Source organism: Arvicola amphibius, chromosome 6 (assembly GCF_903992535.2).
Source record: "Arvicola amphibius chromosome 6, mArvAmp1.2, whole genome shotgun sequence".
In the NCBI taxonomy this organism is placed as follows: domain Eukaryota; kingdom Metazoa; phylum Chordata; class Mammalia; order Rodentia; family Cricetidae; genus Arvicola; species Arvicola amphibius.
This window is the reverse complement of record NC_052052.2, coordinates 18,254,947-18,282,333: the sequence shown is the minus strand read 5'-3', so window position 1 is coordinate 18,282,333 and position 27,387 is coordinate 18,254,947. Positions and strand designations below refer to the sequence as shown.

The window sequence follows — 27,387 nt, the reverse complement described above, 5'->3', positions numbered from 1 at the left end:
CAGTTCTCTGGGTGCCCTCCCAGGCCATGGCGTTCCCCCTTCTCTGGAGATCGGTAAGAAGTTCTCTTAGTGGAAGATGCCTTGGTCTGTGGCCTTGGTCAAGTTAAGCCATAGTGTAGCCATTATTTATATTTTCCATGTGTATGTGGGTATAAGCATAGCTATGTGTGGGCTCTCCTATGTCTACATGCATGTGGAGACCCAAGGCTGACACTGGGTGTCTTCCTCAGCCACTTTATTCATTGAGGCAAGGCCTCTAAATCGTACCCGGAGCTCACCTGTCTGGCTAGTCTAGCTATCAGCTTGCTCCATGTTTTCTCCGTCTCTTCCTGGAGTTGCAGGTGGGCTGCCACGCCCAGCCGGTATTTACATACTTGTGTGGCAAGCTCTTCATCCACGGAGCCATCTCCCCAGCAACCCCGTAGCCAATATTTTAAAGCCAACCCCCAGTAGCTTCCGTCAGACTTAGAATAAAATACGCCCAAACTGGGTATGATGGCACACACCTACGATCCACACACGGGTTGCTGAGGCAGGAGAATTACTATGAGTTCAAGGCTAGCCTGAGTTTCTCACAAGGCTGTCTTTATTAGGCTACTCTTCTCATGCCTGTGACGGAATAGCAGACTAAAGAGACTTAATGAAGGAACGCTTTGTTATGACTCACAGGGAGAGGCGGCCACTTCACTACTGTGTGCGCTGTCATGGGGGTGGTCCTACTAGGGGAACACCGAGGAGCACCGTGGGGGCAGACAGGAGAGATGAGGGTACCGAAGCGATGAGAGCAGTGTGAAATTGTAAGAAAGCAGAGAGGAGACCGGGTGCGCGCCTGCCAGGGACTAGCCATCACTGTATGCGGAAGAGGAAGGAACGGATCTGGTTGGCAGGAGGACATTGGTCCACACATGGGAAGCGTTCAGGGCTTTTGACAAGGGCTGCTACCTTTGTGTCAAGTGGTGAGAGGACCCAGAGGGTAAATACGGACTAATGGCTTGCTTCGTAACCTCTCTACTCCCAACCTGTTCGGCATCTCTCCCCATCCTTAAACACAGGAGAGTTTCGTGCCTCCAGGCCTCCTTAGGCTTGGCAGGAAGGCAAGCCTCTGCCAGGCTTTTGATGGTGTCCTTGATAACAGGGCTGGGAGCCAGAAAGAGAAGCCAGGAGTGGGAACTGGGCCCTGCCTTGGCCTCTGGCATCTCTGAACTGGCTCTGTCCTCATCAGCCAATTCTGGTGAGAGATTCTGGGAAGCAGGATGTTGCTGAGGCCAAGTAAACTCTCAAAGGCCTGGAAGAAGTCAGGAAGCAAAGTGCAGGATGCCCTGCCTGCCCAGCTTCTCTCTGCCTTGTAGAGAAGGCCTCTGATTGCTCTTCTCCAGGGCTCTGTGGTCCCTGCTACTCCCAGCCAGGGCTCTGGTGATCAGGAAAGCCCATCCAAGCTTGGAGTTCAGGCCTGAGAGAGGAAGAATATGGGTACCCTGAAGATTCCACTTCCAGTACTTTCTGTATCCCAGAGTCGAAATGTCCGGTTGAGGTAGATGGGAGTTTCGATCCTGGCTCTGCTGCTTCCTGCCTTCAAACCGGAGGTGGTGTGACAGACCTTCTGACTCTATCATGCCAAGCACTGGGCACAGACATGGTGGCTTCCTGAGGATGGACGGTTGAGGACACAGGGATGCAGTAAAGATGGACATTATGGTTTGGATGAGATGTACTTGTCCCCTCCACCTAAAACAGACTATGTCGAACAAAGCCTTAGTCCCTGGCTGGTGGCACAATTGCGATTTTCTCTTAAAAGATAGGGTCTTGTATATCCCAGGCTAACCTCAAACTCATTCTGTAGCCGAGGATAACTCGAATTTCTGATCTCTCTGTCTGTACCTGGGATTATGGGCATATGCTACCACACTCATGGTGTAGGTGGTCTTTCTGTATTTGTGTTGCTTTCATTGGTTAAGTAAAGAGACTGCCTTGGCCTTTTGATAGGGCAAAAACTTTGGTAGGCAGGGAAGACAGCACTGGCTGCTGGGAAGAAGCGCAGAGTTAGGCAGATGCCGTGAATCTCCGGCCTGAGACAGACGTAGGTTACAATCTTGCCAGTTAGCCACAGTCACGTGGTGATACACATTAATAGAAATGGGTTAATCAAGATGTGAGAGTTAGCCAATAAGAGGCTAGAGCTAATGGGCCAGGAGGTAATTTAATTAATACAATTTCTATGTGATTATTTCAGGTGTAAGCTAGCGGGGCGACCAGGACAAACAAGGGGCCCCGCTCCCTAATACAACACACTCAATTTTTTTGTTTTTGTTTTTCAAGACAAGGTTTCTCTGTGTAACAGCCCTGGCTGTCCTGGAACTTGCTTTGTAGACTAGGCTGGCTTCAAACTCACAGAGATCTGCCTGCCTCTGCCTCCTAAGTGCTGGGATTAAAGGTGTGTGCCACTACCACCTGGCTACTACACTCAGTTTTCTACTGGCGCTAGGAATAGAACCCAGGGATTTGTGCATGCTAGGCCTCACTCTACGCATTGAGCCACATCCCCAGCTGAAGGCACTGTTGGGAAGCGACTTCTGCTCTTTAAGGTGCTGGCTTTACCGCTGAGTTAATCCACCAATGAGTTCAGGCTAGTAGGAGGCTATTAGGAGGCAGGGCCTGGTAGGAGCAAGTAAGTTACTGGGCGTGCCTTAGGGGGATGTCCCTTCTCCCCTGCCCCTTCTGTAGTTTCTGCCCTCTCTCTGCTACTGGATGAGCCCCTTTGCTCCATGATGCACTTGCCACAGGCAGGGAAGCGACTGGACAGAAGCCAGATCCTGAGCGAAGGGGCTCAGCTCTTGGCAGGCTGGAAATGACCATGGCAGGAAGGGGACTCAGGGGAAAGAGGGAGGACATAAGGTGGGCACCCACAGCGCCTGTTGTTACCTTTTCATGCCTGTGTTTCCCTGTTTGAAAAATGGGGAGGTGTGTACTCTTCTGGAAATGGAAAGGCTCATTCCACCGGAGGATTAAATGGGGGAAAGAAACAGTAAGAGTTCCTAAGGACAGAAGGGACACATGCTAAGCCACTGACTGATAGGTACGGTTGACCCGGTTGGGATACTGACTTTTTTCCTTGGCTTTCCGAGACAGGTTTCTCTGTAGCTTTGGAAGTCACTGTGTAGACCAGGCTGCCCTTGAACGTGTAGAGATCAAGGTCTCTGCTTTCCCTGTGCTAGGATTAAAGGAGTTCACCACCATCGCCCCCTCCCCCGCTGGGATTCTTGAATGTGAGGGCCAGGTGGCCATGGCAACAATTACTCCCGTGGTCTCCGAGGTCGGTTAGTCCAATCTAGCCGGTGCTGCCTTCCTCCATCACCGCTCCTTGTGTGTCCCTCCCTGTGCTGCAAGCTCCGAGGAAAGGAATACATCCCCACAGAAGAGCGTTCTTTGGTCAAGGATGTATGGGTGGGGGCTGGCGAGATGGCTAGTTGGTTAAAACCCCTGGCTGCTCCTCCAGAAAACCTGGGCACCCAGCATCCACATGACGGCTTTTCCTCAGTTTATTGCTACTTCTCTAAATTTTGAAAGTACAATTATTTATTTACATGTGTGTGCACACGCGCATGTGCGTGTGCATGTGTGTGTGCTCATGTACGCGCACATGTTTTTTCGTTATCTCCTTTCATCAAGCAGCCCCTGAGAATGAACCCAGATTATCAGGCTTGGTGGCAATGGCCTTTACCTACTGAGCCAGCTCTCCATCCCCGACATTTCTTGGAAGCCTCCACCTCAAAGTGAAGTCCTGTTTCTTTGAGTCCTTGCCCAGAAAAAAAGCCTAACAGAAGCCCAAATTTGGTGAGGAGTTCTTTGCCACCACCCTCTTACTGATTGGTCCTGTGTGCCCCTGTCACCTTCTTTGCCCTTTACTGCTAAGAGAATAAACGCAGCTGGCGTACTGGCAGGTGTGTCCCTGTGGCCCTGGATTAGAGTTGGCAGGTGTCGTTCGAGGAGCACAAAACAGCATTGTCAACATTTACCATGTTGCTTGCCCCAAACCCTGGGACGATGGTGGGAGGGAGGACAACAGAGAGGAGGAAAGTTCTCTCTGGTGGTCAGGAGGGGATTGGCTTTAAGTTGCAGAGGCAATCTTTCCAGGTATTGGAACTGTTCTACAAACAACGCTGGTTGGGGGCAGGGTGGGGCGCTGCACCGTGAAGACGACTCCGCGGTTCAGAGCCCTCAGCTGCCCCAGGTTGGGCTCCCAGAGCCTACAGAACGGATCACAAAGGCCTGTAACTCCAGTTTCAGGGGATCTGACGCCCTCTTCTGGACACTGTAAGTACAAGGCACACGTGGTGCACTTTACATACCTACAGCCCAAACACCCTGTGCACATAAAATAAAATAACCCTTTTTAAAAATTGGGGGAACCAGGGAAATGAACCTGCATCCGACTCCCCGGCACCCATGTAAAAAGCTGGGCATGGTTGCGTGTTCCTAAAACCCCAACATAGGTGGACAGAGACGGATGGATGAATTCAAGGCTTTCACTGGCAGGTCAGCCTAGCCCAAAGAGCGAGCTTCTAGTGAGTTAGAGACCTTGTCTAAGGCAATTAGGTGGGGAGTAACAGAGAAACACATCCAACATTCTGCCCTGGTGTCCATACACATGCACACACATTCACAATTATGCACTGTACACACACACACACACACACACACACACACTCACATACAGTTTTGAAATGTACATTTAAGATTAGACGTTTAGTGGACAGGAGAGATGGCTCAGTGATTAAATACACTGTTTTTCCAGAGGACCTAGGCTCTACTTCCAGCACCAACCTGGAAGCTCACAACCGTCTTTAGTTCCAGCTCCAGAGGATCTAATACTCTCTTCTGACTTCCATGGGCATATATATGCAGTTCATGTGCATACATGTAGTTCACATACATACATGTACTGAAAACACCCACGAAGATAAAAGTAAATCTTTCAAAAATATTTTAAAAAAGAGTGTTTAGGCTGGGCATGGTGTCACGTACCAGTGATCCCAACCCTTGAAAGACAGAGGGAAGAGGAAGGTATGTTTGAAGCTAGCCTGGGCTACATCCTCTCAAAAAACAAAAGAAAATTAATGATGTTTATTACATACGAATTTCATCTTGATTTTAGAAAGTAGTGTCCTAATTCAGCAGGGAGGAGGAATAGAGAATCCAAAGTTGTTCATCCAAATACCAGTGAAATCTGGTGTGAATGATTTGGGCCGACAACACCATGGACACCAAAATGAAGAACAGCAGATCTCAGCTTATTCGGGAAGCCCAGAGCAGGGTCTGTATTCTTAGCCACACTATTCTGTTACATCGCTCATCAGAAAGTACCTAGTGGGTAAGTTACCAATCTGTTGATGTTTGCCTTCTTTCTTACTAGACAGAGAGCAGCTTTGTATATGTTCCCGATCAGATCTCCTTCAACCTGGCTTAGGCTCAGGGGAAAGGTCAGCATGTAGCTGCCTTGAAGGAAATCCTACACTTTTGGCCACTTAAATGCCAGGATAAGAAACTGGGGCCTCGTTCAGTAGGTTGTAGAGAGCTGTTGGGTATGTATCGCGATGGTGGGACTTTGACAGTCTCACTATACGATCTAGGCCTGGTTGGTCTGTGTCCTGAACACTGGGGCTACTGATATGTACCCTGTGGTTGAGCTTCACGGATGATCCAGTTTTTGTTCTCATTTATTGGACTTCCCATTCCAGCCCTCACGGCCTGTGACTCTGTAAGATTGAACTCAGTTACATCTCATCTGAAATCTTCACACTCCTGCACTAAGTCCTTCCTTTTCTCCTCTTCCTTTAAGCATCTTGAGACTCAGTTCCCTTTCTTCTAGCTTGGGTGGGTGTTTTTCAAGGCTCCCACACTCCCTCTGATTCTCCCACCCTTCTCTAGATGGTAAATTCTGTTGATCCTTGGGACAGTATCTTGTTCATCCATATGTCTCCAAAAACCCAGCACGGGGCACGCAAATGGGGGTGAATAGAGGAAGGAGGGTTGAGATGTGGACCCCCAGATCTCTCGGGTTCCTCCCTATGCTCGGCTAAGTGGGTCCTCTGAGAACAATGGAAAATCTCAGGTATCAACAGGGGTGCTTGACAGCCAGAGACGTACCCTAAACTTAAACAATCAGTCTCATATTTTCACAGGAAACAACCTGTCTACAGGAACAAATTTCCGTCTCCACATCTTCCTGAGAACAAAGTGAAGCCAGGTGTATTTCCTGGCACGCCTGGGAACTATGTGAGGGCCAGTGAGGCGGAGGGTTACTTTCCAGTACTAAAACCCTCCGCTAGAGCCGTGTCACCTCGGCTGCTGCTCCGCAGACCACCAGGGGGAGCAATCTCACCGTATCCCTGGCCTTGGCAGGTTTCACGCATTCCAGGGTGTAGTCAGGAACTCTGGGAATTGTAGTCCTGGGATGGCAAGGCAGTCTACCGCGTGCGCCTCGGGACTTGTAGTTTAACACTTAGGGGCAGAACATAGGTTTAAGCTCACATGTTGAATGAATGTAACTACTACTCCCAGAGGGCCACGGGCTCCAGGGCGGTGTCGGGTTTCCGTCGAGCAATCCTTCTAAGATTGCTTCAGAGTGACCAGCTTGACTGGGTAAGTTTGATTGACGAAAGCTCCAATTTTCTACTGAGCTATCCAAAGACCTTTTCATATTCAGCGTGGGGCCTTCTTGTCTCTCAGTCTCAGAACCTGCCCGCTAATCTTTCCTCTCCATTGTTTCCTATTCAGACAAGTCCCGTCAGAATCCACCCCGCACCTAAGCCCTCCTAGGGTCACCGCGGACTGCCACTCCCACACCCCGCGATTCCCACCTTGACCCTCACGTCCCTGAGCGCCGGCTGCTTTGTGTCCTCCACGCTGCTCTCCACTCCTCTTTGTCCTGTTTGTCTTGCGGGTGGAAGAAGACTGCCAAATTCTTCCTCCCGATGTTGTGAACTTGAAGTGCAGCAGGGAACTCTCTCACCTGCCGCGACCTTGGGCGAATCGCACTGGCTCTCTGGGACTCATTTCCGTCTTCTGTTTTCCAGTGTGTGAAAGTGCTTTGTAAACTGTACGGCCTCCACAAGCAACAGAGGTTCTCTTTGTGCCGTTTGTTGGTGCCCTAGAACATTATCAGGCAAAACCATTCTGGTTTTGCCGCCTCGTTGCTCAATCCTGTCCCTTGAGGTCTTGATGTCTTCATCTATGACCGGGTTATTTCTTCACTTCCTCCAGAGACCAAAGATCAGACGGGCCCCGAGCTCATGACCCCTAGAGAGCTTTGTCTGAAAGGAAGCCCAAGAGGGGTGCTTATTCTTGGAATAGCTGGTGATCAAAAGTCCACAGGGCTGGCAGAGGGACAGAGCTGCTCGCTGGAAGCAGGACTCCAGCAGGTCAGCGCTGCAATGAAAGCCCCATCCCTTCCCTTTGGGCTCTTCTGGGCCTCTTTAGTGGTGGGTGTGTCTCAGGCATGGAAAACCTGGGAGAGAAGGATTCATTTTGCCAAAGGAACCTATGCCAGGAAAAATGGAAGGTCTCAGCTGGGTGTTTTGAAAGAAAACCACAGCCTTGCTAGTTATTTGCTAATGTCTTATGAGTAATTACAGTGTACCAGGTCTTAGGCTGTATCAGTTTCCTTCTTGAAGCATCGCGTGTGACGTGTCCCTATTTTCCTTGGAGCCGTCATATAGTTAGACTAGATAGAGCTGCCTCACGAAGCGATAGTGTCTTCCGTGTGTCTTCAGTATGCCAGGCACTTTGCACACGTTAATCTTTGACCTTGTGAGTAGCTGTAGATAACAGGGTTAGAGTTAAGGCATCGGTTGAAGATTTCACAGATGTGGCTGGCTGGGTTTTTCAGTGGGTAAAGACACAGTCACGCCTGATGACCCGAGTTCTATCCCAGGAACCCACATCGTGGAAGGAAAGAACCAACTCCTGCAGGTTGTCCTCTGATCTCCACATGGCTTGCCATGGCACCCCCTCCAATAGATAAATAAATGTTGTATATATAATATATTTAAATAAATAAGTAAATATGTATATGTATACACACACATATAGATAGATAGCTCTCAACCAGCTGGTAAGTAACAGAGATGGAATTCAAAGTCACCAAAACTTTTCCTTCTATAGCATAAGAACTTTATTCTTTTGATAAACATGACAGATTAAAAACTAACTGAGCTGAATATAGTGGTACCCGCTGATTATCCTAGCACTTGAGGGGTGAACAGGGAAATCGTGAATTTGGGGCCAACTTGGGCTACCCAGAAAGACCCTGCCTCAGAACAACCGAGGAGAAGAATTGGAAGATTTTGAAGCCTAAAGATGACAGAGCGAGTTCTTGCTGCCTGGGAAAAGCACTTGTCCTACAGGGAGAAAGCATGACTTTTTTTGTTTGTTTGTTTTTTGAGACAGGGTTTTTTTTTTTTTTTTTTTTATGTAGCTGTGACTGTCCTGGAACTTGCTCTGTAGGCCAGGCTGGCCTCGAACTCAGAGATCCACCTGCCTCTGCCTCCTGAGTGCTGGGATTAAGGGTGTGCACCACCATCACCTGCTAAAGTTTGGTCTTTGCACTGTGGAGTTTCTACGAAGGGGAAAGGCATATGTGTGTTAAAAATTAAATAGCAATTATTGGAGAAAGTAATTTTTAACAGTTAATTATTCGTGTGTGACTGGGCACCCGTGGACTGTGGCGAATGTGCGGGGCCAGAGGTTCATCTCTCCTTTCACGATGTATATTCTGGGAACTGAACACAGACCATCGGGCTGGGAGGCAGGCTCCTTTGCTTGCCGAGCCATCTTGCCTACATTAACCCATGTGTTTCTGGGTGGTCATGGCGATTTGTGCAGTGAGATGGTGGTAAAGTCCACAGGGTACACTCAGGGTTTGTTGTGTGTGTGTGACCATGCGTGTCTGAATGACAGACCCTCTCTCAGAGATCTTCAAATCCTGCTGACTGGAAACACCTGGGATTTGAAAACATTAACTTGGAGTTGGGAGCATAGCTTGTAGAGTGCTTTTTTTTTTCTCCTGAAAATGGAGGAAATACAGTTAAGAATTGCAGCGAGCTTGGGTAGTAAGTTCATAAACCTCTGACATGGATTTCACACGGACGTCATGGGAGGGAAGCAAGTCACTGAGGCTGCCAGGCTAGACACTGCACCTCGCAGCCTGTGTGGGGAGTCTGGGGGAGGAGGGGCTGTGCTCAGACCTGAGAGGAGGGAAGGCCAGATTTAGCAACTTGTCTCAGCAGGCTAGGAGGTCTCCCTGGGCCTGGTTGAGGGAGAGGCCCCAGTTAGGCACTGCCATGAATTGTGGAGCCGAGATGAGCAATGGACATCCCTGACTGACTCCCGTGCCGTTTATGAGGAATAAGGCTGGATGTCTCTTCGTTGCAGTCTGCAAGTGAGATTGGCCTTTATCCCCCGTCTTGTCCTTGAGCATCAGTCGACACGAGTTTGGGGAACTCACCTGATTTCCGTTTAGCCCCAGCCTGGTCAGTTGTCGTCTTTGGTTTTGATTTTTATTTCCAAGCAGAATTTAGCTGCTGGGCCCTCTCAGAAGCCTGCCAGCGTCACCAGAGCTCTCTACACCCCCACCTTCGTGACTCTTTTCAAACATACTTTCCTGATGCCTCACCCTAGGACTGATCTCAGCTGAGACCAAACCCTGACCCCGCCTCACCTTTGCATCCCCTTCTCCGCTGGCTCCCATATCTACACAGCTGCCAAATGCCATTGATTCTGCTCTTCTTGCCATCGATGAATGTAGCTAGATACTTGCTCCTGCCAGGTACTGTGCAAGGTACTTTAATTGTGTGGTTTCATTTATCTCCATAGCAACCACAAGACTGAGCCAAATCCCCTTATGCAGATACAGAATGAAGTTTAGAAAGATTAGGTTAAGGTGCCCAAGCTAGATGGCAGAGGAGCTGGCAGGCTTGGGTCTTTCACTTAGCTTAGTTGCTAAGGCGCTTGTCTCACAGATGGGAGGACCTGAGTTCAGATCTTTAGGGCTCACATTAAAAAAAAAAAGGGCTGTGGTGGCACATGGCTGTAACACCTGCACTCAGACAGAGGCAGGTGGGTCTCTGACTTCGAGGTTAGCCTGTGTACACAGCAGGTTCCAGGACAGTCTGGACTACGTAGAGAGACCCTGCCATTAAAGAAGCAGCAGCCAGAGGCCAGTGAGGTGGGGAGACACTTGCTGCTAAACATGACTGACTTTGATCTCTGGGACCCTCAAAATGGGAGAGAAACAACCCCTCCAGTTGTCCTCCGGCACCCACAAGCGTGCTGCCGCACATGTATTTCCACACGTTAAGTAAATAAAGGTAATTTTAGAAATGAAAAACAAACCAGACTTGATGATTCACTATAACCCCAGTGTTGCTGAAATGACAGGCAGCCAGGCAGACCCGGGACGCCTCTGTGCCAAGGTCTAGCTCAAGAGAGACCCTGCCTCAAAGGGTGGGAAGGGAAGCGCAGGAGACCCGCAAGCGAGGTTGGCCTTTGGCCTCCGCATGCCTGCAGCGTGCATGACACAGGTGCATGGGAACATGTACACACAGCCCTTGGTCTCCTTGCAGCCAGCACTGGCTGTCCCGTGTCTCACAGGTCTTTGGCTAACACTTTCGTGTCTTTCCTGCCTCCCCCTGCTCTCTGCTCCCACGCTCGGGACACACGCAGTCTCTCCCTCTCCTTTATGACAGGATCTGCAGCTACTCCGCTGTCATGTGATCCACATGTGTCCTGCAGCCGCAAAGAGGGAACCTTTGGAGACTCCTCCTTCTCTCCAGCTGCACCAGTCCCTGTCTGCCGCAGAGCTTAGCTCCTCTCCTCTTTGTGATAGTGCGGGTCTTCAAGTGTGCATCGGAAAACTGAAAGGGGAAAATGGATAATAGAAAGGAAAAACCATCTCCTTCCAACATCAGTTCACAAGAGACTCTCTGGGGGCTCTCTGGGGTTTCCTTCTGGACCAGATAATTGGCAGTCAGGTGGTCTGTGTGTGGTGACGGTTATGCTGGGACCTTGAGCAGCTCACTGAGTCTCTAAGGACCTTGGCTTGCTCAGTGATGCAAGCGTGTGTACAGAGGTGGAGGCCAGAGGAGATTGATGGGAGCCTTAGCGGCAGCCACCTCTAAGTCTCTTCTTGCCCAGGCTTGCTCTGACTTGCACACTGATCCTCCCAGAAGAGGAATCGGAATAATGTCAAAACAAATCACGTGGGCTAAGGACCCTGCCTGTGCAGTTGGTTTGGGCTATCATGGATAGGAATCTAAACTTTATTGCTTTAAACGGGGTGAGTTTTGGGTTAAGCCCACCCCCGCTCACGCTGGGGTAACACTCTCTGCCCTGGTTTACTCGTCTGTAAGTTTGGTCCTGATACCTCCTTTCTCAGAGAGGTGCTGAGAAGGTTAGATGAAGCAGTGTCTGTAAGGGGCACAGTACAGTGCTAGCAGAGGAAGCAGCAGGAGGCACTAGGTCTCAGTGGGTGCTTTTAGCCTTAAAAGGACAATGTTGTCTGGGCGTGATCACTACAGCAGTTACTGCTGGGTGAACACATGGTAGGTGTAGTGTCAGCATGTGCTAGTCCTGAGGCAGGGGCTCATGCATCCCAGGCTGCCCTTGAACTCACGATGTGGCTCAGTGATGCCCCTGACTTAATCCTCCAGCCACCACCTCCCCAGTGATGGGGTTACAGGTGTTTATTACCACAACTGTGTTATGTAGTGATAGGCATTGAAACCAGACCTTCTTGAAGGCTGGGCAAGCACTCTACCAACTGAACCATGCCCCCAGCCCCTGTGTTTGTAGGTTTTGAAGGAACTGAGGATTAGCTCATGGCTACTGTCTCCTCACCCCACCAGAAGAAAACGAAGAATGCAGTCTGCAGGGCTGGGAGTGGAACACTTGCTCACACGTGTGCACACCATCACAAAAACAGCAGGCAAAAAAAAAAATGTTGGCAAACAGTGAGCGTAAATGATGCATTGAGTGGCTGCCGGGAAAGTTGGGGTGATAAGGGTGTCAGGAAGTAGATAGGGTTGGCACATGACCTAGAGAAGCAACAGCAAAGAAAAGACCAACAAGAGGCTATTCTGTGTTCTGTTCTTCAGGCAGCAAGTTCAGGACACCCAGGCTTTAATCCCGCTGGTGATGAGATGGGGACCGGACAGTCTGTGTGCTTCCCAACCATCTCGGGACCCCACCATGTTGGCTGCACAGATGTGATGGAGGGTCAGAGTCCTGAGGTAGGTGTCCCAAGCTCCGTCCCTGCACTATCCCACGACTTCTTACCTATGTGGGGTCTTCACCACTGTAGGGCCAAACACGCAGTTCTGGGGACCTGAGGTACAGGTGGGCTGGGCTTGGGTATCAGCCCTTTGGCCTGTTTTCCAGTCTTCCTGCCTTTGAAAAAATTCTTCTTCAGCTGGGCAGTGGTGGCGCACGCCTTTAATCCCAGCGCTCGGGAGGCAGAGGCAGGCAGATCTCTGTGAGTTCAAGGCCAGCATGGCCAGGACAGGCTCTAATTCCAGGACAGGCTCTAGAGAAACCCTGTCTCAAAAAACCTAAAACAAACAAACAAACAAAAAACAAATTCTTCTTTCAAAATATTAGAACCTCCCCAGTTGATGGGGAAACTCAGTTCTTTCTCCTGCGAGGAGGAGGTGCTGCTGGCTTCAGAGGCAGCGCTGACATCATCCTGATGTAGGAGGAGGGGTGGGAGCACAGGGGTCCTGCCCACTGGCCTGACTCTGTGCCTTGGGTGGGCTTCCATCTGTTTCCCACCTTCTGAACCTCTTGCCAGTTTCTAGGCTTTTCTTTCTCTTTGTTTTCTCCTCCTCCTCCTTTTTAAACATTTTTTGAGACAGGTTTCTCTTGTAGTTCAGGCTGGCCTCCAACTGGAAATGTAGCCAAAGATGGCCCTAAATAAGCCCCTGGTCCTCCCATCTCTGGGACTCCAGGCATGTGTCACCAGGGCCCAGCAGGTTCTTAGGTTTTTGTTCCTGATGGGTGGACACTCCTCTGGCCTGTGAGAGACACCCACTTCCTGGTAACTTCTCTCCTGCTCCCTTCTGACCAAGCATCCTGCTGCCTCCTGAGAGATAGCCTGGGAGAATGGCCTGGGTGACCCACTGTGCCACCCTGTTCAACCGAAGAGCAAATCCAGTTCCGCCGTTGGCACCAAGCCTGGGCCCACGAACGCGTCATGTTTTGATGTGGTGCCGTTCCAGGGTGTGTTTAAAAATGCAGCTTGACGACTGGAAGAACATAAGCTATGTGTTCTTTATGCTCACAACAAATCGTCTCTGGGTTTGAGGAAGCCTTTGAGTCTCTGCGTTGCTGTCCAGCCTGGCTGGTGCTGGCTCCTGCTGACTCCCAGTGTCTAGGCTTCTGGGCCCAGTAGCTGCTCTCTTCTTTTCCCCAGGGGAGCTTCTTCCGACTCTTCTACCCCTGCCAAGCATCAGAGAAGTACGAGCAGCCACTGTGGATTCCCCGCTATGAGTACTGCTTGGGCCTGGCTGACTACCTGCAGTATAACAAGCGCTGGGTGGGGTCTCTGTTCAACCTGGGCATCGGTAAGGCCGCCTGGCCGAGGGGTCTTCCCAGTGGCCTGTTTCTGTCCCCTGGAGAAGCCTAGGCAGACACAGTAATTTTAAGCTTGTACAATCCAGCCCTTGGTATGGAGAGAATTCAATGTGTGAGAATTTGGGTCATCACTTCCAATCCAGGCTTTGTAATGTACTGGCAGGGGCCTTAGGCAAGTCCCTTACCCTGCTCACCCGCCAGGCTTTGTAGAGCTGTGGGGCCAGGTATGGGAAGAGCCTCTAGTGTAGCTTTGGAGCGTCAGATGGGGGCGTGGCTGCGATTCCTAAATCTAGTACGCATTCCTACCTGCTCTATAGATCACAGCCCCCCCCCTTTTATTTCAGTACTGGGTTTGATCCAGTACTGAAACCATGTATGAACATGTATGAACATGTATGAACCCGGGGCTTCATACATGTTAGGTTGGTACCCTACCACTCACCCACGTCCCACTAGCCATTTGCTCCACTGCCACCCCAACAGCTATAGCAGACAGTCTTGGTCCCCAGGGAGCATCGTTACCCCTGCAACATGCCCTCTGGGCCGTTCTGTCTCCTTCATCCCAAGTCCCCACCCCAGGTGTCCCCATGATCTGGGCATCTCACACATCTGCCCCAGATTTCTTCAGTACTGCCTCTGTGGATTTTTTTTTCCTGGTGGTTCTGGAGAGGGGAGGACCACAAATGCCCACCCTGCCTGTACTCAGGCTGCCCTTGGGATTGTAGTTCCGGGCAGCCAGAGATGCTACAGCCTGTGTCTCTGCCAGGATCTTGTCGCTTGCCTGTTAGCTGGAATGGCCCCTTTAAGACAAAGGAATCTGGATACCCCTTGATCATCTTGTCCCATGGCCTAGGAGGCTTCAGGTAAGAGCTTTGTCCCTGGACCTTACCATAGCCCTTGCCCTGTGAGAGTTGCCGTGTCTTAATGCAGTCTCAGAGGGTCAAGTAACAGATGTCTCACCTGCCTGCCACCTTACTGCCCATCTGCCCGTTACATAACTGCCCACTGTCAAAGTGTGTAAACTACGAATACAGGTCAAACATTTGCTGGTAAGAAATCATAAAGGAACCGTGTGGTGGTGACACATACCTTTAATCCCAGCATTCGGGAGGCAGAGGCAGGCAGATCACTGTGAGTTCGAGGCCAGCCTCATCTACAGAGCTAGTCCCAGGACAACTAGGGCTACAGAGTGAGTTCCAGGACAGCCAGGACTATGCAGAGAAACCTGTCTTAACCCCCCCCCCAAAAAAAGAAATTGATTTTAAAATAATGATTTGGTACGCATATCATTTTACCACTCATTAAAAGCAAAAGCAAATTTGCCTCTAATGAGCTGGATGTACTTGTTTGTTTTTGCATAAGGGATTGACTCTAGGGTAAATATTTGATACCAGAAGTCCTAGAGTGTCTTCAGGGTTTTTCATGATTGAGTTTTGATTTTATGATCATCAATGCTGAGAATGTGGCTTACATAAATACATAGTACAAAATGACAGAACTATGCTTGAGACCATTTCAGAAATTGGAAATTTCATCTTAATCCCAAGCCAAGATTCATTTAACACTTCTTTTTTTTTTGAAACTCAAATTAGCATCCCAGACACCAGTCCTTTTTCTTCAAGATTTATTTTTATTCTTTTTAATTATGTGTGTAGATCGCATGTCCATGTGTGGGTGTGTACATGTGGCTATGTGCGTGTGAGTGCAGGTATTCACAGAGGCCAAAAGTGTCAGGTCCTCTGGGTCTGAAGTTACGGAGAGTTGCGAACCACCTGATGTGGGGCGCTGGGAATCAAACTCGGGTTCTCTGGAAGAGCAGCCAGTGCTCCCTATCCACTGAGACATCTCTCCAGCCAACCCAGGTGCCAGTCTTTAAAAATCCAACATTCTAATCCAGTCCAATCCAAAACTAGGCTAGCTTGATACCGACACATGGAGGAATGATAGTGGAAACACGAAAGTTCTTTGTTTTTTGTGATTAAGCCCAGAAGAGCAGAGATCTTTGTCTATACGATAAAAACACTGCAATTTGTGGCACGCGGTAGTATCAAACCTGTGCCCAGGTGTTTCCGGTAGTCTTTTTGACATAGCCAAGCATGATGGCATGGCGTAGTGCATGGTACATGTGCGTGCAGAACCCAAGGTGGCAGAGAAATTTCCAGATGCAGCTTGTGTAAGCAGTTCCAGAAACACCCTGGGTTCATATGCCATTGATTTTCAGTTAATTTCCGGTCATCTGGGGACATGCTAACCTGTGCGACCTAACCTGAAAACCCTACCCATGGCAGTTGTACACCACAAGGGCTGGGGAAAGTTCTGATACTCTCTGCGCCTGGGTTTCAACATCTGCCAACTGGATCCGTGGCTCCCACGTGGTGGTTTATGAGATTTTTATTGGACTGGTTCCTGCTAGGTGCATAGCCCTCCAGTTCTCTCCCAGACACTGGGCTCTCAGGGCTCTTTCTGTCCACACCATGGGGTGCAGTCTGCTTGCTCTCCCTTAGGTGTGTTAGTGCACTCTCTGTCGGTTCATCTGTGAATATATACATCCGGCTTTATATCCCAGAATGCCACACATCTCAGACGCTGCCAACCCTCCAGCTCTTGTCCACACTACAGGCAAGGAGATCTGTTTTCAAGATGGCGGAGTGTAGTGGCTCACATTGGTCAGTTTGGAAGGCAGAAGCTGCAGGGTCCTGAGTTCAGTGGGCATTGTGTGGTGATGCCCTGTCTTACACCAAAAGAAGCCCGATCCGACCTTGCTAGTATCTTGAAGAATGCCTGGCAGATTGAGGCTCAGTAAACATTGGTTGAGTACATCAGTGTTCTTCTAAATGAAACCTTCTCCTCTCCTCCCCTCCCCTCCCCTCCCCTCCCCTCCCCTCCCCTCCCCTCCCCTCCCCTCCCCTCCCCTCCTCTCTCTCTCTCTCTCTCTCTCTGAGAGTGTCAGATCCCTGGGACTGTAGTTACGGATGGCTGTGAGTCACCATGTGGGCGCTGGGAATCAAACCTGGGTCCTCTGGAAAAGCAGCCAGTGATCTTAACCACTGAGCCATCTCTCCAGGCCCTAGATGAAGCATTTTAATAGCTTTTTAGAAACTTAATTCTGTTTTTACATTTTCAAGTATTGAGACTGGAAGTACACATTGCACACCTGGTTTGTGTGTCCCTTTCTGAGTGTGTTCATCCTGGCTCTCCTATGAGGCTGAGTTTCCAAGCACTCTTTGTTCTTCTTAGTACTAAACACAATTGCAGCGTATTTGAAAAAGGATTTGTTCTAGTTTTAATTACGTGTGCGTCCATGTGTTGTGCGTGTGTGTGCTCGTGTGTGTGTGTTTGTGTGCGCATGTGGTCGTGCGTGTGTGTTTGTGTGTGTATGTGTATACCTGAACATAGGTACCTGAGGAAAACTGTAGAGCATCAGATCCCTGGAGCTGGAGTTAGAGGTAGTTTTGAGCCTCCCGAGGTGGGTGCTGGGAATTTGGGTCATCTGCAAGAGCTGTGCTCCCTCTTGGCTGCTGAGATGGCCCCACAGTGCATCTGTCACTTGTGTGATTGTGTCCTCCCTGCTAGAGTAGCCTCTGTGAAAGCAGACACCATGCCTGTTTTCTGTGCCCCCATACGTATGACCGTGTCTGGAAGTCATAGTTTCCCAGTAAATATTCATTCTTAAAGGAACGCAAGGCTGTTCTGATGGATTCCCATTCATTCACCAACCTCTCTTAAGTACCTCTTGGGTGGTGCCCCGTTGGCACAAAAGGAAGGTGGGAAATCCAGACATAAACACGTTCAGAAAGCCACTCACACTAGAGGAGCTGGTGTACAAATGTAACTGGCCAATTAGCAATGACAGCAAGTGGCGCACAGACAGAGCAACTAGCTGAAGGCCCCAGTGGCGATTAGGTGTGACGATAAGGCTGGGGAGGCAAGCGTGTGGTTTTCTATGCTGGTTTCTTTTGTAGTAAACTGATAGCGAGCCTGCTTGTGCATATAAGAGTCACACTCAGCCTTCAGAGCCGGGTGTGTGCGTGTGTGCGTGTGTGCACACGCGCATGCATACGTGTGCATGTGTGTGAGTTTGTACGTGTGGATGTGTGTGTGTTGGCCTATCAGAGAGAAGAAACTAGGAAACGGCACTCCCTACCCATAGCTACGCTGGAGAGAGCACTGAGCACGTGATCTGGAGGTGACCCTTTGACTAGGAAGCTAGGGACAGTCCAACCCTCAGTAGACCAGAGTGAGCCAGTACAGACGTCCTTCATTAACCACGAGTGAAATTCCAAGAGGAAGAGGGAGGGGGTCAAAGAACATTTTCCTTTTAGTTTCTGTGGTTAATTCACCTTGAAATTCTTCCCTTGTTCACGGACGGGTAGCTTCCCATCCCAGGGAGGAGCCTGAGCTGTAAATACCGCCTAGCTGGCTTCCAGAATGCCACTGTTCCCGTGCTCCCAGGGAGGAGCCCGTGCCTGTAAATGTCACCTAGCTGGCTTCCAGAAGGCCACTGTTCCCGAGCTCCCAGGGAGGAGCCTGTGCCTCTAAATGTCACCTAGCTGGCTTCCAGAAGGCCACTGCTCCCCGTGGTCCCCACACCGCCCTCTGAAGTAGGCAGATAGGCATGCCTGGACACTGAGCAGCGAGCAGCAACTTGTCTACATCACACAGTACACACCGGGAAGGGATGTGAAGTTGTTCTTCCAGTTCACTGCCTCTCTGGAAGCTTGGGAGACATGGGAAGGAAACCTTAGAAATCGGCTCTCCCTTAGTTGTGAAGGTATGTTTAACAGACCACACCAGATATGAGGGTCTAAAGCATGATCAAATTTATTCCTTCCCCGGGCACGTTGTACATGCCTATACTCACGGCCCCTGAGAGGCTGAGAGCATCACAAGTGTAAACATGGCATAGGCTGTAAAAGAAGAAAGCAACACCCACCCACAAACAAAATGTCTTTATCTCCCTCTCAGTTAAAGCAAGCTAGAAGGGCAGGCACAGGGGCATCTGCTGATAACCCACCACTTAGAAGCTAGAAACGGGAGGATCAGGAGTTCAAGGTCATCTTCTGCCAAACAGTGAGTTTGAGACCACCCTGGGCTACATAAAGTCCTGCATCAAAACACAAAGAAGTGGCTGAGGGGAACCAGAGACCGACGTTTAGGGCTGATGTCACAGTTGCATGAATGTATCTGAGAACCAGACTTTATAATATTGCTCTACTATGTATGGCTTCCATTATAAAGTTATCTCATGCCCTATGGGGACTACTTTTGTTCTAATCTACGTCTGCATCCCAGGCAATATAAAGGAGCACTCTATTTTTGAAAGAAAATCTCTGGGATACTCTTATGTGATACAGCTGACTACCTCTCATTTGTTAGGGCTGTTTGATCCATAAGCTGTCAGCTCTGTGTGAGTCTTTAAGGCTTAGAAGATGGTGGGTCAATGCCGCGAAATGCTTCCAGTGTAAAATATGCACCAGAGCAGCCTGGTCTACAAGAGCTAGTTCCAGGACAGGCTCCAAAGCCACAGAGAAACCCTGTCTCGAAAAACCAAAAAAAAAAAAAAAAAAAAAAAAAAAAAAAAAAAAAAAAAAAAAATGCACCAGAGTACAAAGACTGCATGGGAGTAAAAGTCTACAATAACATTTCATTCATTAAAAGTTTTTATTTGGAAATTAGATTGGGTAACACAGATTACAGTAGGTGAAATAAGGTAAAAGTATTATAGGCTATTATAGCTTAAATAAAATAGATCAGTAATGTTAGACTGCTTCTTTTTGTTTGTTTGTTTGCTTGTTTGTTTGTTTTTTGTTCTGTTTTCTTTGTTTTGTTTTGTTTTTAGATTTTTGAGACATGGTTTCTCTGTGTAGCCCTGGCTGTCCTGGAACTCACTTTGTAGACCTGGCTAGCTTTGAACTCACAGAGATCTGTCTACCTCTGCCTCCCAAGTGCTGGGAGTAACGGCATGCACCACCACTGCCTCTCTCTCTTTCTCTCTCTTTTACTTAAGAAATAGATTAAAGGGCTGGAGAGATGGCTCAGAGGTTAAGAGCACTGACTGCTCTTCCAGAGGACCTGAGTTCAATTCCCAGCAACCACATGGTGGCTCACAGCTATCTATAATGAGATCTGGTGCCCCCTTCTGGCATGCAGGCAGACATGGAAGGAATGTTGTACACATAATAAATAAATAAATCTTAAAAAAACTAAAAAAATTATTAAAAATATTTTTTTAGTTGTGTCTGCATGTGTGTATGTGCACTTGTGTGCAAGTGTCCACCGTGGCCAGAAGAGGGCACCAGATCCTTTGGAACTGGAGTGATGGGCAGTTGGAGTAGCAAGTGCTCTAACAGCTGAGCCGTCTCTTCAGCTCTGTTTCTTCTTGTTTTGAGACAAGACCTTGATGCATAGACAAGGCTAGCCCTGAACTCCTGACCCCACCTTCATGTCTCAAGTGCTAGGATAGCACATGTGTACTAGCATGTTTGGCCTGCCTTCCTGTCTCCCTTCCCTCCCTCCTTCCTTGCTTCCCTCCCTCTCTCCTTCCCTTCTTCTCTTCTTCCCTTCCTTCATTCCTTTTTTGACAACAACTCATGTAGCACAAGCTAGTTTTATACTCACTATATAACTAAGGATGACTTTGAACTCCTGATATTCCTACTTCTGCCTTCCAAGTTCTGGGGTTATAGTTATATGCTACATCAACTGGCTATAATACCTTTTTCTTTGTATTTTTTTGCATTCCTGAGAATTGAACCCAGAGCCTGTGCATGCTAGGCGAGTGTGCTACCACTGATCTACGGCCCATCTTTTTTTTTTTTTAATGTATATAGGTGTTTTGCTTGCATGTATATCAGTATACTACATGCATGCAGTGCCTTTGGAGGCCAGAAAAGGGTTCCAGATCTTTTGTAACCGGAGTTACAGATGGTTGTGAGCCACCATGTGGGCGCTGGGAGTCAAACCTGGGTCCTCCAGCAGAGCAGTCAGTGCTCTTAACTGCTGAGCCAGCTCTGCAGTCATCCCAATGCCCCCTTTTAATGTTAAAAAACATGACTGCTTGAAAATTTTTAATTGCTTTTGATTTGTCTGTGTGTTTAAAATTTATTATCATCACATGTGCTTGTGGACTCATTCGTGGAAGGTAAAAACAGCTCTGTGGAGTAAGGTCTCTCCTCTTATGTGTGCCTGGGGACCAAATTCAGGGTTCTAAGCTGGTGAGGCAAGTGCCTCTACCTGATGAACCGTCTTTCCAGTCCTTGTGTGGTGTTTTGTTTGTTTGTGGTTTGTTTTTGAGACAGGTTTCTCTGTGCTACAGTCCTGGCTGTCCAGGCCTCACGCTGTAGACCAGGCTGGCTTCAAACTCACAAAGATCTTCCTGCCTCTGCCTTCCAAGTGCAGGCGTTAAAGGCACGCGCCATCCCCAGCTGGCCCCTTAAGTGGCTTTAAAAAGTATTTATGCTAAATACCGTGACACGTGTTTTTAATCCTAGCACTCAGGAGGCAGAGGCAGGCAGATCTTTGTGAGTTCCAGGCCAGCCTGGGCTATGCAGTGGGTTTAGTACTTGCTGTACAACCATGAGACTGACGAGTTTGATCCCCAAAACCTGTGTAAAGTCTGACCATGGCCACACACACCTGTAATCCCAGTTCAGGAGTGGATGAGGCAGGAGGCTCCTTGGAACTCTCTGGCAAGCTAGTCTCATAGAATCGATGTATTCTAGGTTTAATGAGAAACCCTGACTGAAAATAATAATGGTGGTAATAATAATAATAATAATGTAGAAAGTGATTGAAAAAGACACCAGACAACACCAGGCCTTCACATGCAGACACACACGTGCACATACATGTTAACACATAGGAACGTGTCCACACAAATCCATTAGCGTAGTTAGAATCTAGCTGGGGTTGGGGTAGACTGACTCAGTGGGGTGGAAAGGCATCTCGGGTTGAAGATTGACTTGCAAACACCCTGCCTCCAGGGATAGACCCCGGAGCCCCAGGGATGAGGGCTGCACTGTCTGGGGAAAGTACTCAGGACCACCCGTGACACCTAGCCAGACTTTTGAGGTGACCGCTAGCAGAGTGTGGGTGAAGCTGGGCCGTGGTTTTGATCTCTTCTCCTCTCCGTGACTTTCCAGGGCGCTGTACTCAGCCTTCAGCATGGAGCTGGCCTCCCGGGGCTTCGTGGTTGCTCTCCCGGAGCACAGGTGAGCAGACCTCAGTGAACTGCGGTCAGGTGGATGCCTGTGAGCTAGGGTACAGGCTAGCCCCTGTTAATGTGTTATTTCTGTAGTTCTGTTTGCGGTGCTGGGGCGTCAGACTCACGCGCAGAGCAAGCATTCTGTCCCTGAGCCACATCCCTGACCCCGGCATATGATTTCTAATAACCACACAAAACAGTTATCACGTCCATTTAAAAGATGTTCAGTAGCTGGCTGAAAGTGACTCTGGGCTCAAACCCAGGTCTATCCCCAGCCCTCTGCTCCCCTACGCATGCCCCCATCTCCTTGCCTTTCAGCCAAGCAGGGAGCCCATGTATCATGGTCGGGGGGGAGCACGGATAAAGGGGAGAAATAAGCTCACCGTTGTCTTCTTGCTTTCTGATTGCATGTGTGCTTCAGGGACCAGTCAGCTTCGACCACCTACTTCTGCAAGCAGACTCCACAAGAGAGCCAGCCCACTGAATCACTGGAGGAGGAATGGATCCCCTTCCGCCGAATCAAGGAAGGGGAGAAGGAGTTCCACGTCAGGAATCCCCAGGTAGGCTTGTGCCAGGTGGCATAGTCGCAGTACCGCGATCAGAATGGTGAGGTGGATTCACACCCTCTGGTGTTAATCCAAAGATGGGACCCAAATCATCACGGCCAAATTAAAGCAAGCCAGTAATTAAAGCAAGCTTTTTTACTCCTGTACACGGGCTGTCTCCCCAAGGCAAGGTTCAGGACGTTAGCCTTGGATGTGAGGAAAACAAGTCTTTTGCAGCTCGTGGGTTTCTAAATGGGGGATTTGGTGGGCAAAGTAGTCGGAGTTACGGGAGTAGAGAATAAGTGTAACAAGTTAGTCCCTCCGGAAACAAAGACATGGCTGCAAAATGGGCCTAGCAAGGCGGTCACAGTCATAACAACGTAGTCACAGTCATAACAAGGTAGTCGTAGGCAGTCATATAACCTTTTGAAGTGAAGACAGGGTTGCGAAATGGTTATAAAGAACTGTTTGAAGCAAAGACATGACTGCCATTCCGGAACAGGCAGTACAGACCATTGGCAGTGAGGGTCACAGGTGGGCCTAGCCCAATCCTTGAGAAACAGGTGTAATTATAAACAGGAACAGACCGACTTTGTCTTTACTATAAGATGGCTTTTAAGCCTAAGATGGAGGCAGGGTGGTTCTACACCATATGGTGGTTCTAGCCATCTTTCCATCTCTCCAGCAAATATCTGAAGCTATTACCTTACAAGAGGGCAGCGTTTTTTAGTTCCTAGCTCTGGAGATGGCAGGCCAAGGTCAGGTGGACCTATAGCTTGGGGCATCTGGTGAAAATCCCAGGTGGTAGTGAAGGTGGGGTATAGTGGCCTCCCCAATCCCTCTTCAGGGCAGGTCCCCAGTGACTTGAAGACCTCCCACTGAGCCCCGGCTTCTAAAGACTCCACCTTCCAGTAGCATCCCCAGGGGACCAGGCCATTAACATGGACCTTCAGTCAACCACAAGCAAGACTTTTAACCACTTTTCTTTCTCAAAAGCCTCAGCGTAAGTGGGCCTGAGCTCCCCACATCGTGAGAATAGATAAGGTATGACTCACAGGGCTACTGAGGTTGACAGAGTTCATTTTAAGCCTGCTTAGGTGGCAGCGGAGCTGATTGGTTCACGTTGGTAGGAGGTGAGGTGAGTGGGACCTCTGGGGCAGCCTCACAGCCATGGGACTTGCTCTCAGAGGGAACCAGTCCATCCCTGTCTCTGTATAACTCCTGTCTGCAGGCTGACTTTCTTTCTGAGCTCCTGCCAGCCCTGCCTGCTGCTAGTTAGCCATCAGTAAGGGACCAGGCTCTGGGTGTTCCCTGGTCCTCCATCACAGAGCCAAGCTCAAGTTTGAAAATTCCTGGTAAAGAATTCCTAGCCTGCAGAGAAAGAGGCAAGAGAAAAATTCCCACCAAAAAAAATCCATTGTCTGGTTGTTGGGGGCGGGGCGGGGTCAGTCCTTAAAATGCGGGGTTAACGGGAGAAGGGGTGGCAGACAAAGGCTTAAGAATAAGAACACTGACAGCTCCTTCTGTTGGCAAAATGTTCTCATGCACATCATCTCGTGGGGCCGTCCTGGTGGCCCTGAGGGTAGGCTAGTGGAATCCGAACTCCTGGCTCCACTCTCTACGATGTCAGTATCCGTGTGAGCTGCTAGGGACCACAGTGTCTGCTGAGTTCTGTGGGGGCTGAGGTTGTGGTTATGGGGCGCTCCAGCAGACTGGCTGTGTCGCAGGTTCACCAGCGGGTGAGAGAGTGCGTGCGGGTGCTGCAGATCCTGCAGGACGCCTCTGGTGGGAAGACGATCCTCAACGTCTTTCCTGGTGGACTGGACCTGATGACCCTGAAGGTACGACAGCAGCTGGGATGGCTCAGAGCACATATTCCTCACAGCCACCAAGAGCACCGGGAGACATCAGGTCGGCATAGTGGGATCTAGGGTCTCGGACTTAGCAGCTCTGCACTCTGACACCCCCTCTGTAGGCTCAGTTTCCCTGTGCATGTGTGGCCTTTGTTCTCACCAGATTCCAAGCAAGAAAGATAGTTGCTAAAACCCAGGCCTGTGCCCCAACAGCCCCAGAATCCAAAAGAAAAATCTCTCTCAGCTTCTAGGCAGTGGCTTGTGTGGATGACACCGTCTACATGGCCCTAGTCACTGTGCCAGGAGAGAGGGTATTCAGGTTGGCCTGCCTGGGCTGTGCCACCTTTCCAGTCAGAGGAGTTGGGACACCAGGACTAAGGGTCCCACTCGGCCACATGGCTAGTGGGGACAGTTCCTTTCCAAGGGCAGGGTGTTGAGGAACAGCAACTTGTCTACTTCAGGCAAGTGGCTAAGAAGGCTTCTAAGGGAGTCCCAGGACCCCTTCTAGAAGGCATGACACTGTCCTGGCTGTGGACTTGGTGGCTGGGCAGGTACAGTTTCTGCCTTCCAATGCCCAGTTTTTCTCCCCTAATCTTTTTTTCTCCCTCTAATGTCAAAACAAAATGTAGTAGCCCCCCCAACACACACACTCACACATAGTAAAACAGTGTTTTTTTCATGCTAGCTAATTTGAAACAGTGTCTTGATTCATATCCCAGGCTAGTTCAGAGCTCATCGTGTAGCCCAGCCCAGACTGTCCTTAAACAGTCTTCCCGCCTCAATCTCTCAGTCTCCCAAGTGCTGAAGTTACAGATGTGAACTACTACACTTAGCTAGTTAGTGTTTTCTGTTTCTTCTTCTTCTTCTTCTTCTTCTTCTTCTTCTTCTTCTTCTTCTTCTTCTTCTTCTTCTTCTTCTTCTTCTTCTTCTTTCTCCTCCTCCTCCTCCTCCTCCTCCTCCTTCTCTTCCTCCTCCTTCTACTCCTCCTCCTCTTCTTCTTTTTTCTTTTGAAACAGGGCCTCATGCGTCCCCGGCTGGCCCCAAGCTTACTCTGTAGGTGAGACTGGCCTCGAACTCTTGGTCCTCCTGCCTCTACCTTTTGAGTACTGGTATCTCAGGTATGCACAGCCAGGTACTGCTTATAGCATATTTTGAATGCTCATGTAATATTCCACTGCTGTGGAAGGGCTTCCCACATGAACTCACAAAGTTGGCTTCATACCTCCGTACATTGAGTGAAGACCGTCATGAGTCTGAGTACCTACAAACAGCATTTAGTTACGAACGTGGTGGAGGAGCCGCAGAGATGGCTTATAGTTAAGGACTCAGGTTTGATTCCCAGCACCCGCATGGCAGTTCCCAACTGTCTGTCACTCTAGTTCCAGGGGATCCAGCACCCTTTTCTGGCTCTCATGGGCACCAGGCTTACAGACAAAATACCCATGCACATAAAATACAATTAAACTTAAAAAAAGAAAAGAAAATAGCATCAGTTTTAACCTGGGACTTTTGTTCCCCAAAACCTAAGTTTTATGTCTCAATACCTCTTGAAAATCCCACATGCCCGTGTGTGAGGCAGAGCCTGGACTCCAGTGGACTTTGGTGACTGCCTGCTGAGTGGAGAAGCAGGTCCCCCAGTGCTGAAGTCCAGACCTCCTGCCTGAGATCTGAGCCAGGCACTGAGCAGCAGCAGCCACTGTCCAGGTAGATCTCAGAGGAAATGCGAAACCAACCAACCAAGTAAACTGTGCCTCTGAGACTGAATCTGAGCTTCCATTTAGCCCCCTGTTGACCAAGTCAGCCTTTTTCACTGCCTGGAGGAGTGTGTTGCTCACTGGGGAGCTATCAAGGGGCACAAATGCATGCTTTTGGTTTGTTTTGCTTCTTCCTTCCTTCCTTCCTCCCTCCCTCGCTCCCTCCCTCCCTCCCTCCCTTCCTTTATTCCTCCCTCCATCCCTCCCTTCCTTCCTTCCTTCCTCTCTCTTTTTTTAATCCACAAGTTTCCAGTCTGTAAATTTATCCTATATTGTTCCTAAGAGCAAACAGTTGGGAGGAGCCAGCTGTTCCTCTCAGAACCCCTGGGAATGCTAATTGCTAGGACACCTAGACCCCTCTCGGTGCCTTCATCCAATAGAAATGTCTCTCTTGTCTACTGTTCACAGGGTGCTGGGGGGTGGGCAGGAGGCAGTCCAGGGCTTCAGGCTCCTTTCAGAACTGGGATTAAACTTGGAGCTTGGCACAAGCTAGAAAGCCTCTCCACCACTCAAATGCACCCCAGCCCTGGGCTCCCTTCATTCGAGGGGTTCTGCCCTCTGTACTCTTGAACTCACTTGTGCTACATGCATTAAGCCTGCAGAAGGGCATGCATGGGCTACATGCATTAATGGCCTGCAGAATGGCATGCATGAGCTACATGCATTAGGCCTGCAGAAGGGCATGGGCTACAATGCATTAGGCCTGCAGAAGGGCATAGGCAGGGAAGCACCTGAGAGCTTTAATAGATGTCCTTGGAAGTTAGACTTTCAAATATATATATTTATTTTTGTTATTTGAGGTCATGTGTTAGTGTGTGCACCTGCATGTGGGTGTATACACAAGTACAGAGGCCAGAGGTGTGGATTCCCCTGGAGCTGGAGTCACAGGCACTTGCGAGAAGCCAGACTTGGGTGCTGGAAGTCAGATCCAGGTCCTCTGCAAGAGCAGTAAGTGCTCTTAACCAAAACTTTCAGCTTTGAAAGTTAGACTTTTGCTCATGCTGTTAGCTGGGACTCCATCACATGGAACTGCAAAGAAATGGTCTCACTGTGTGTCTGGGGATAGATTTTAGTGAGCAGCCAGCTGTCGGTTTCCGAGTGATGTCAAGTGTAGCCATAGGGAAGAACGAGGCAACCCCTCTATACTAATACTGCTATGCATGGACACGCACTGGAGGAGCGCCTGTGGGGAGAAGGAGGAGTGCCCATCCTGTCTGTCTTCCCAGTGACGAGCTCAACAAGGACACTGAAGAAACCTTCACTGGTTGGGAGCAGGAAGCAGGCAGCTGGTGGAAAGGAAACTAGGGGTGGGAGACGTCTCTACAAACCTGAGTTTGGAAGCCTACGAACAGTCACGTAGGTTTTAAAAGCTAAAGAGCCCATTCACACTGGATGGTGGTGGCACACGC

At 49.4% G+C, this 27,387-nt stretch overlaps 1 protein-coding gene across 4 annotated transcripts in view; it reads left to right on the top strand.

The window, feature by feature from the left end:
* The first annotated feature begins 4,154 nt into the window (after nucleotides 1–4,154).
* Pafah2 (platelet activating factor acetylhydrolase 2) overlaps nucleotides 4,155–27,387 on the top strand; it is a 36,352-nt gene continuing 13,119 nt past the window's right edge. Inside the window, exons 1-8 of one of the 4 annotated variants that reach the window (XM_038333573.1) lie at nucleotides 6,599–6,639; nucleotides 9,676–9,823; nucleotides 12,150–12,284; nucleotides 13,463–13,613; nucleotides 14,390–14,486; nucleotides 21,765–21,833; nucleotides 22,248–22,386; nucleotides 24,099–24,212. In XM_038333573.1, the coding sequence (XP_038189501.1) occupies nucleotides 12,195–12,284; nucleotides 13,463–13,613; nucleotides 14,390–14,486; nucleotides 21,765–21,833; nucleotides 22,248–22,386; nucleotides 24,099–24,212 (660 nt within the window). In that variant the 5' untranslated portion in view covers nucleotides 6,599–6,639; nucleotides 9,676–9,823; nucleotides 12,150–12,194. Of the gene's footprint in view, nucleotides 4,312–6,505; nucleotides 6,640–9,675; nucleotides 9,836–12,149; nucleotides 12,285–13,462; nucleotides 13,614–14,389; nucleotides 14,487–21,764; nucleotides 21,834–22,247; nucleotides 22,387–24,098; nucleotides 24,213–27,387 lie in introns of those variants that run through there. The other 3 variants (XM_038333574.1, XM_038333575.1, XM_038333572.1) reach the window with 3 other exon arrangements.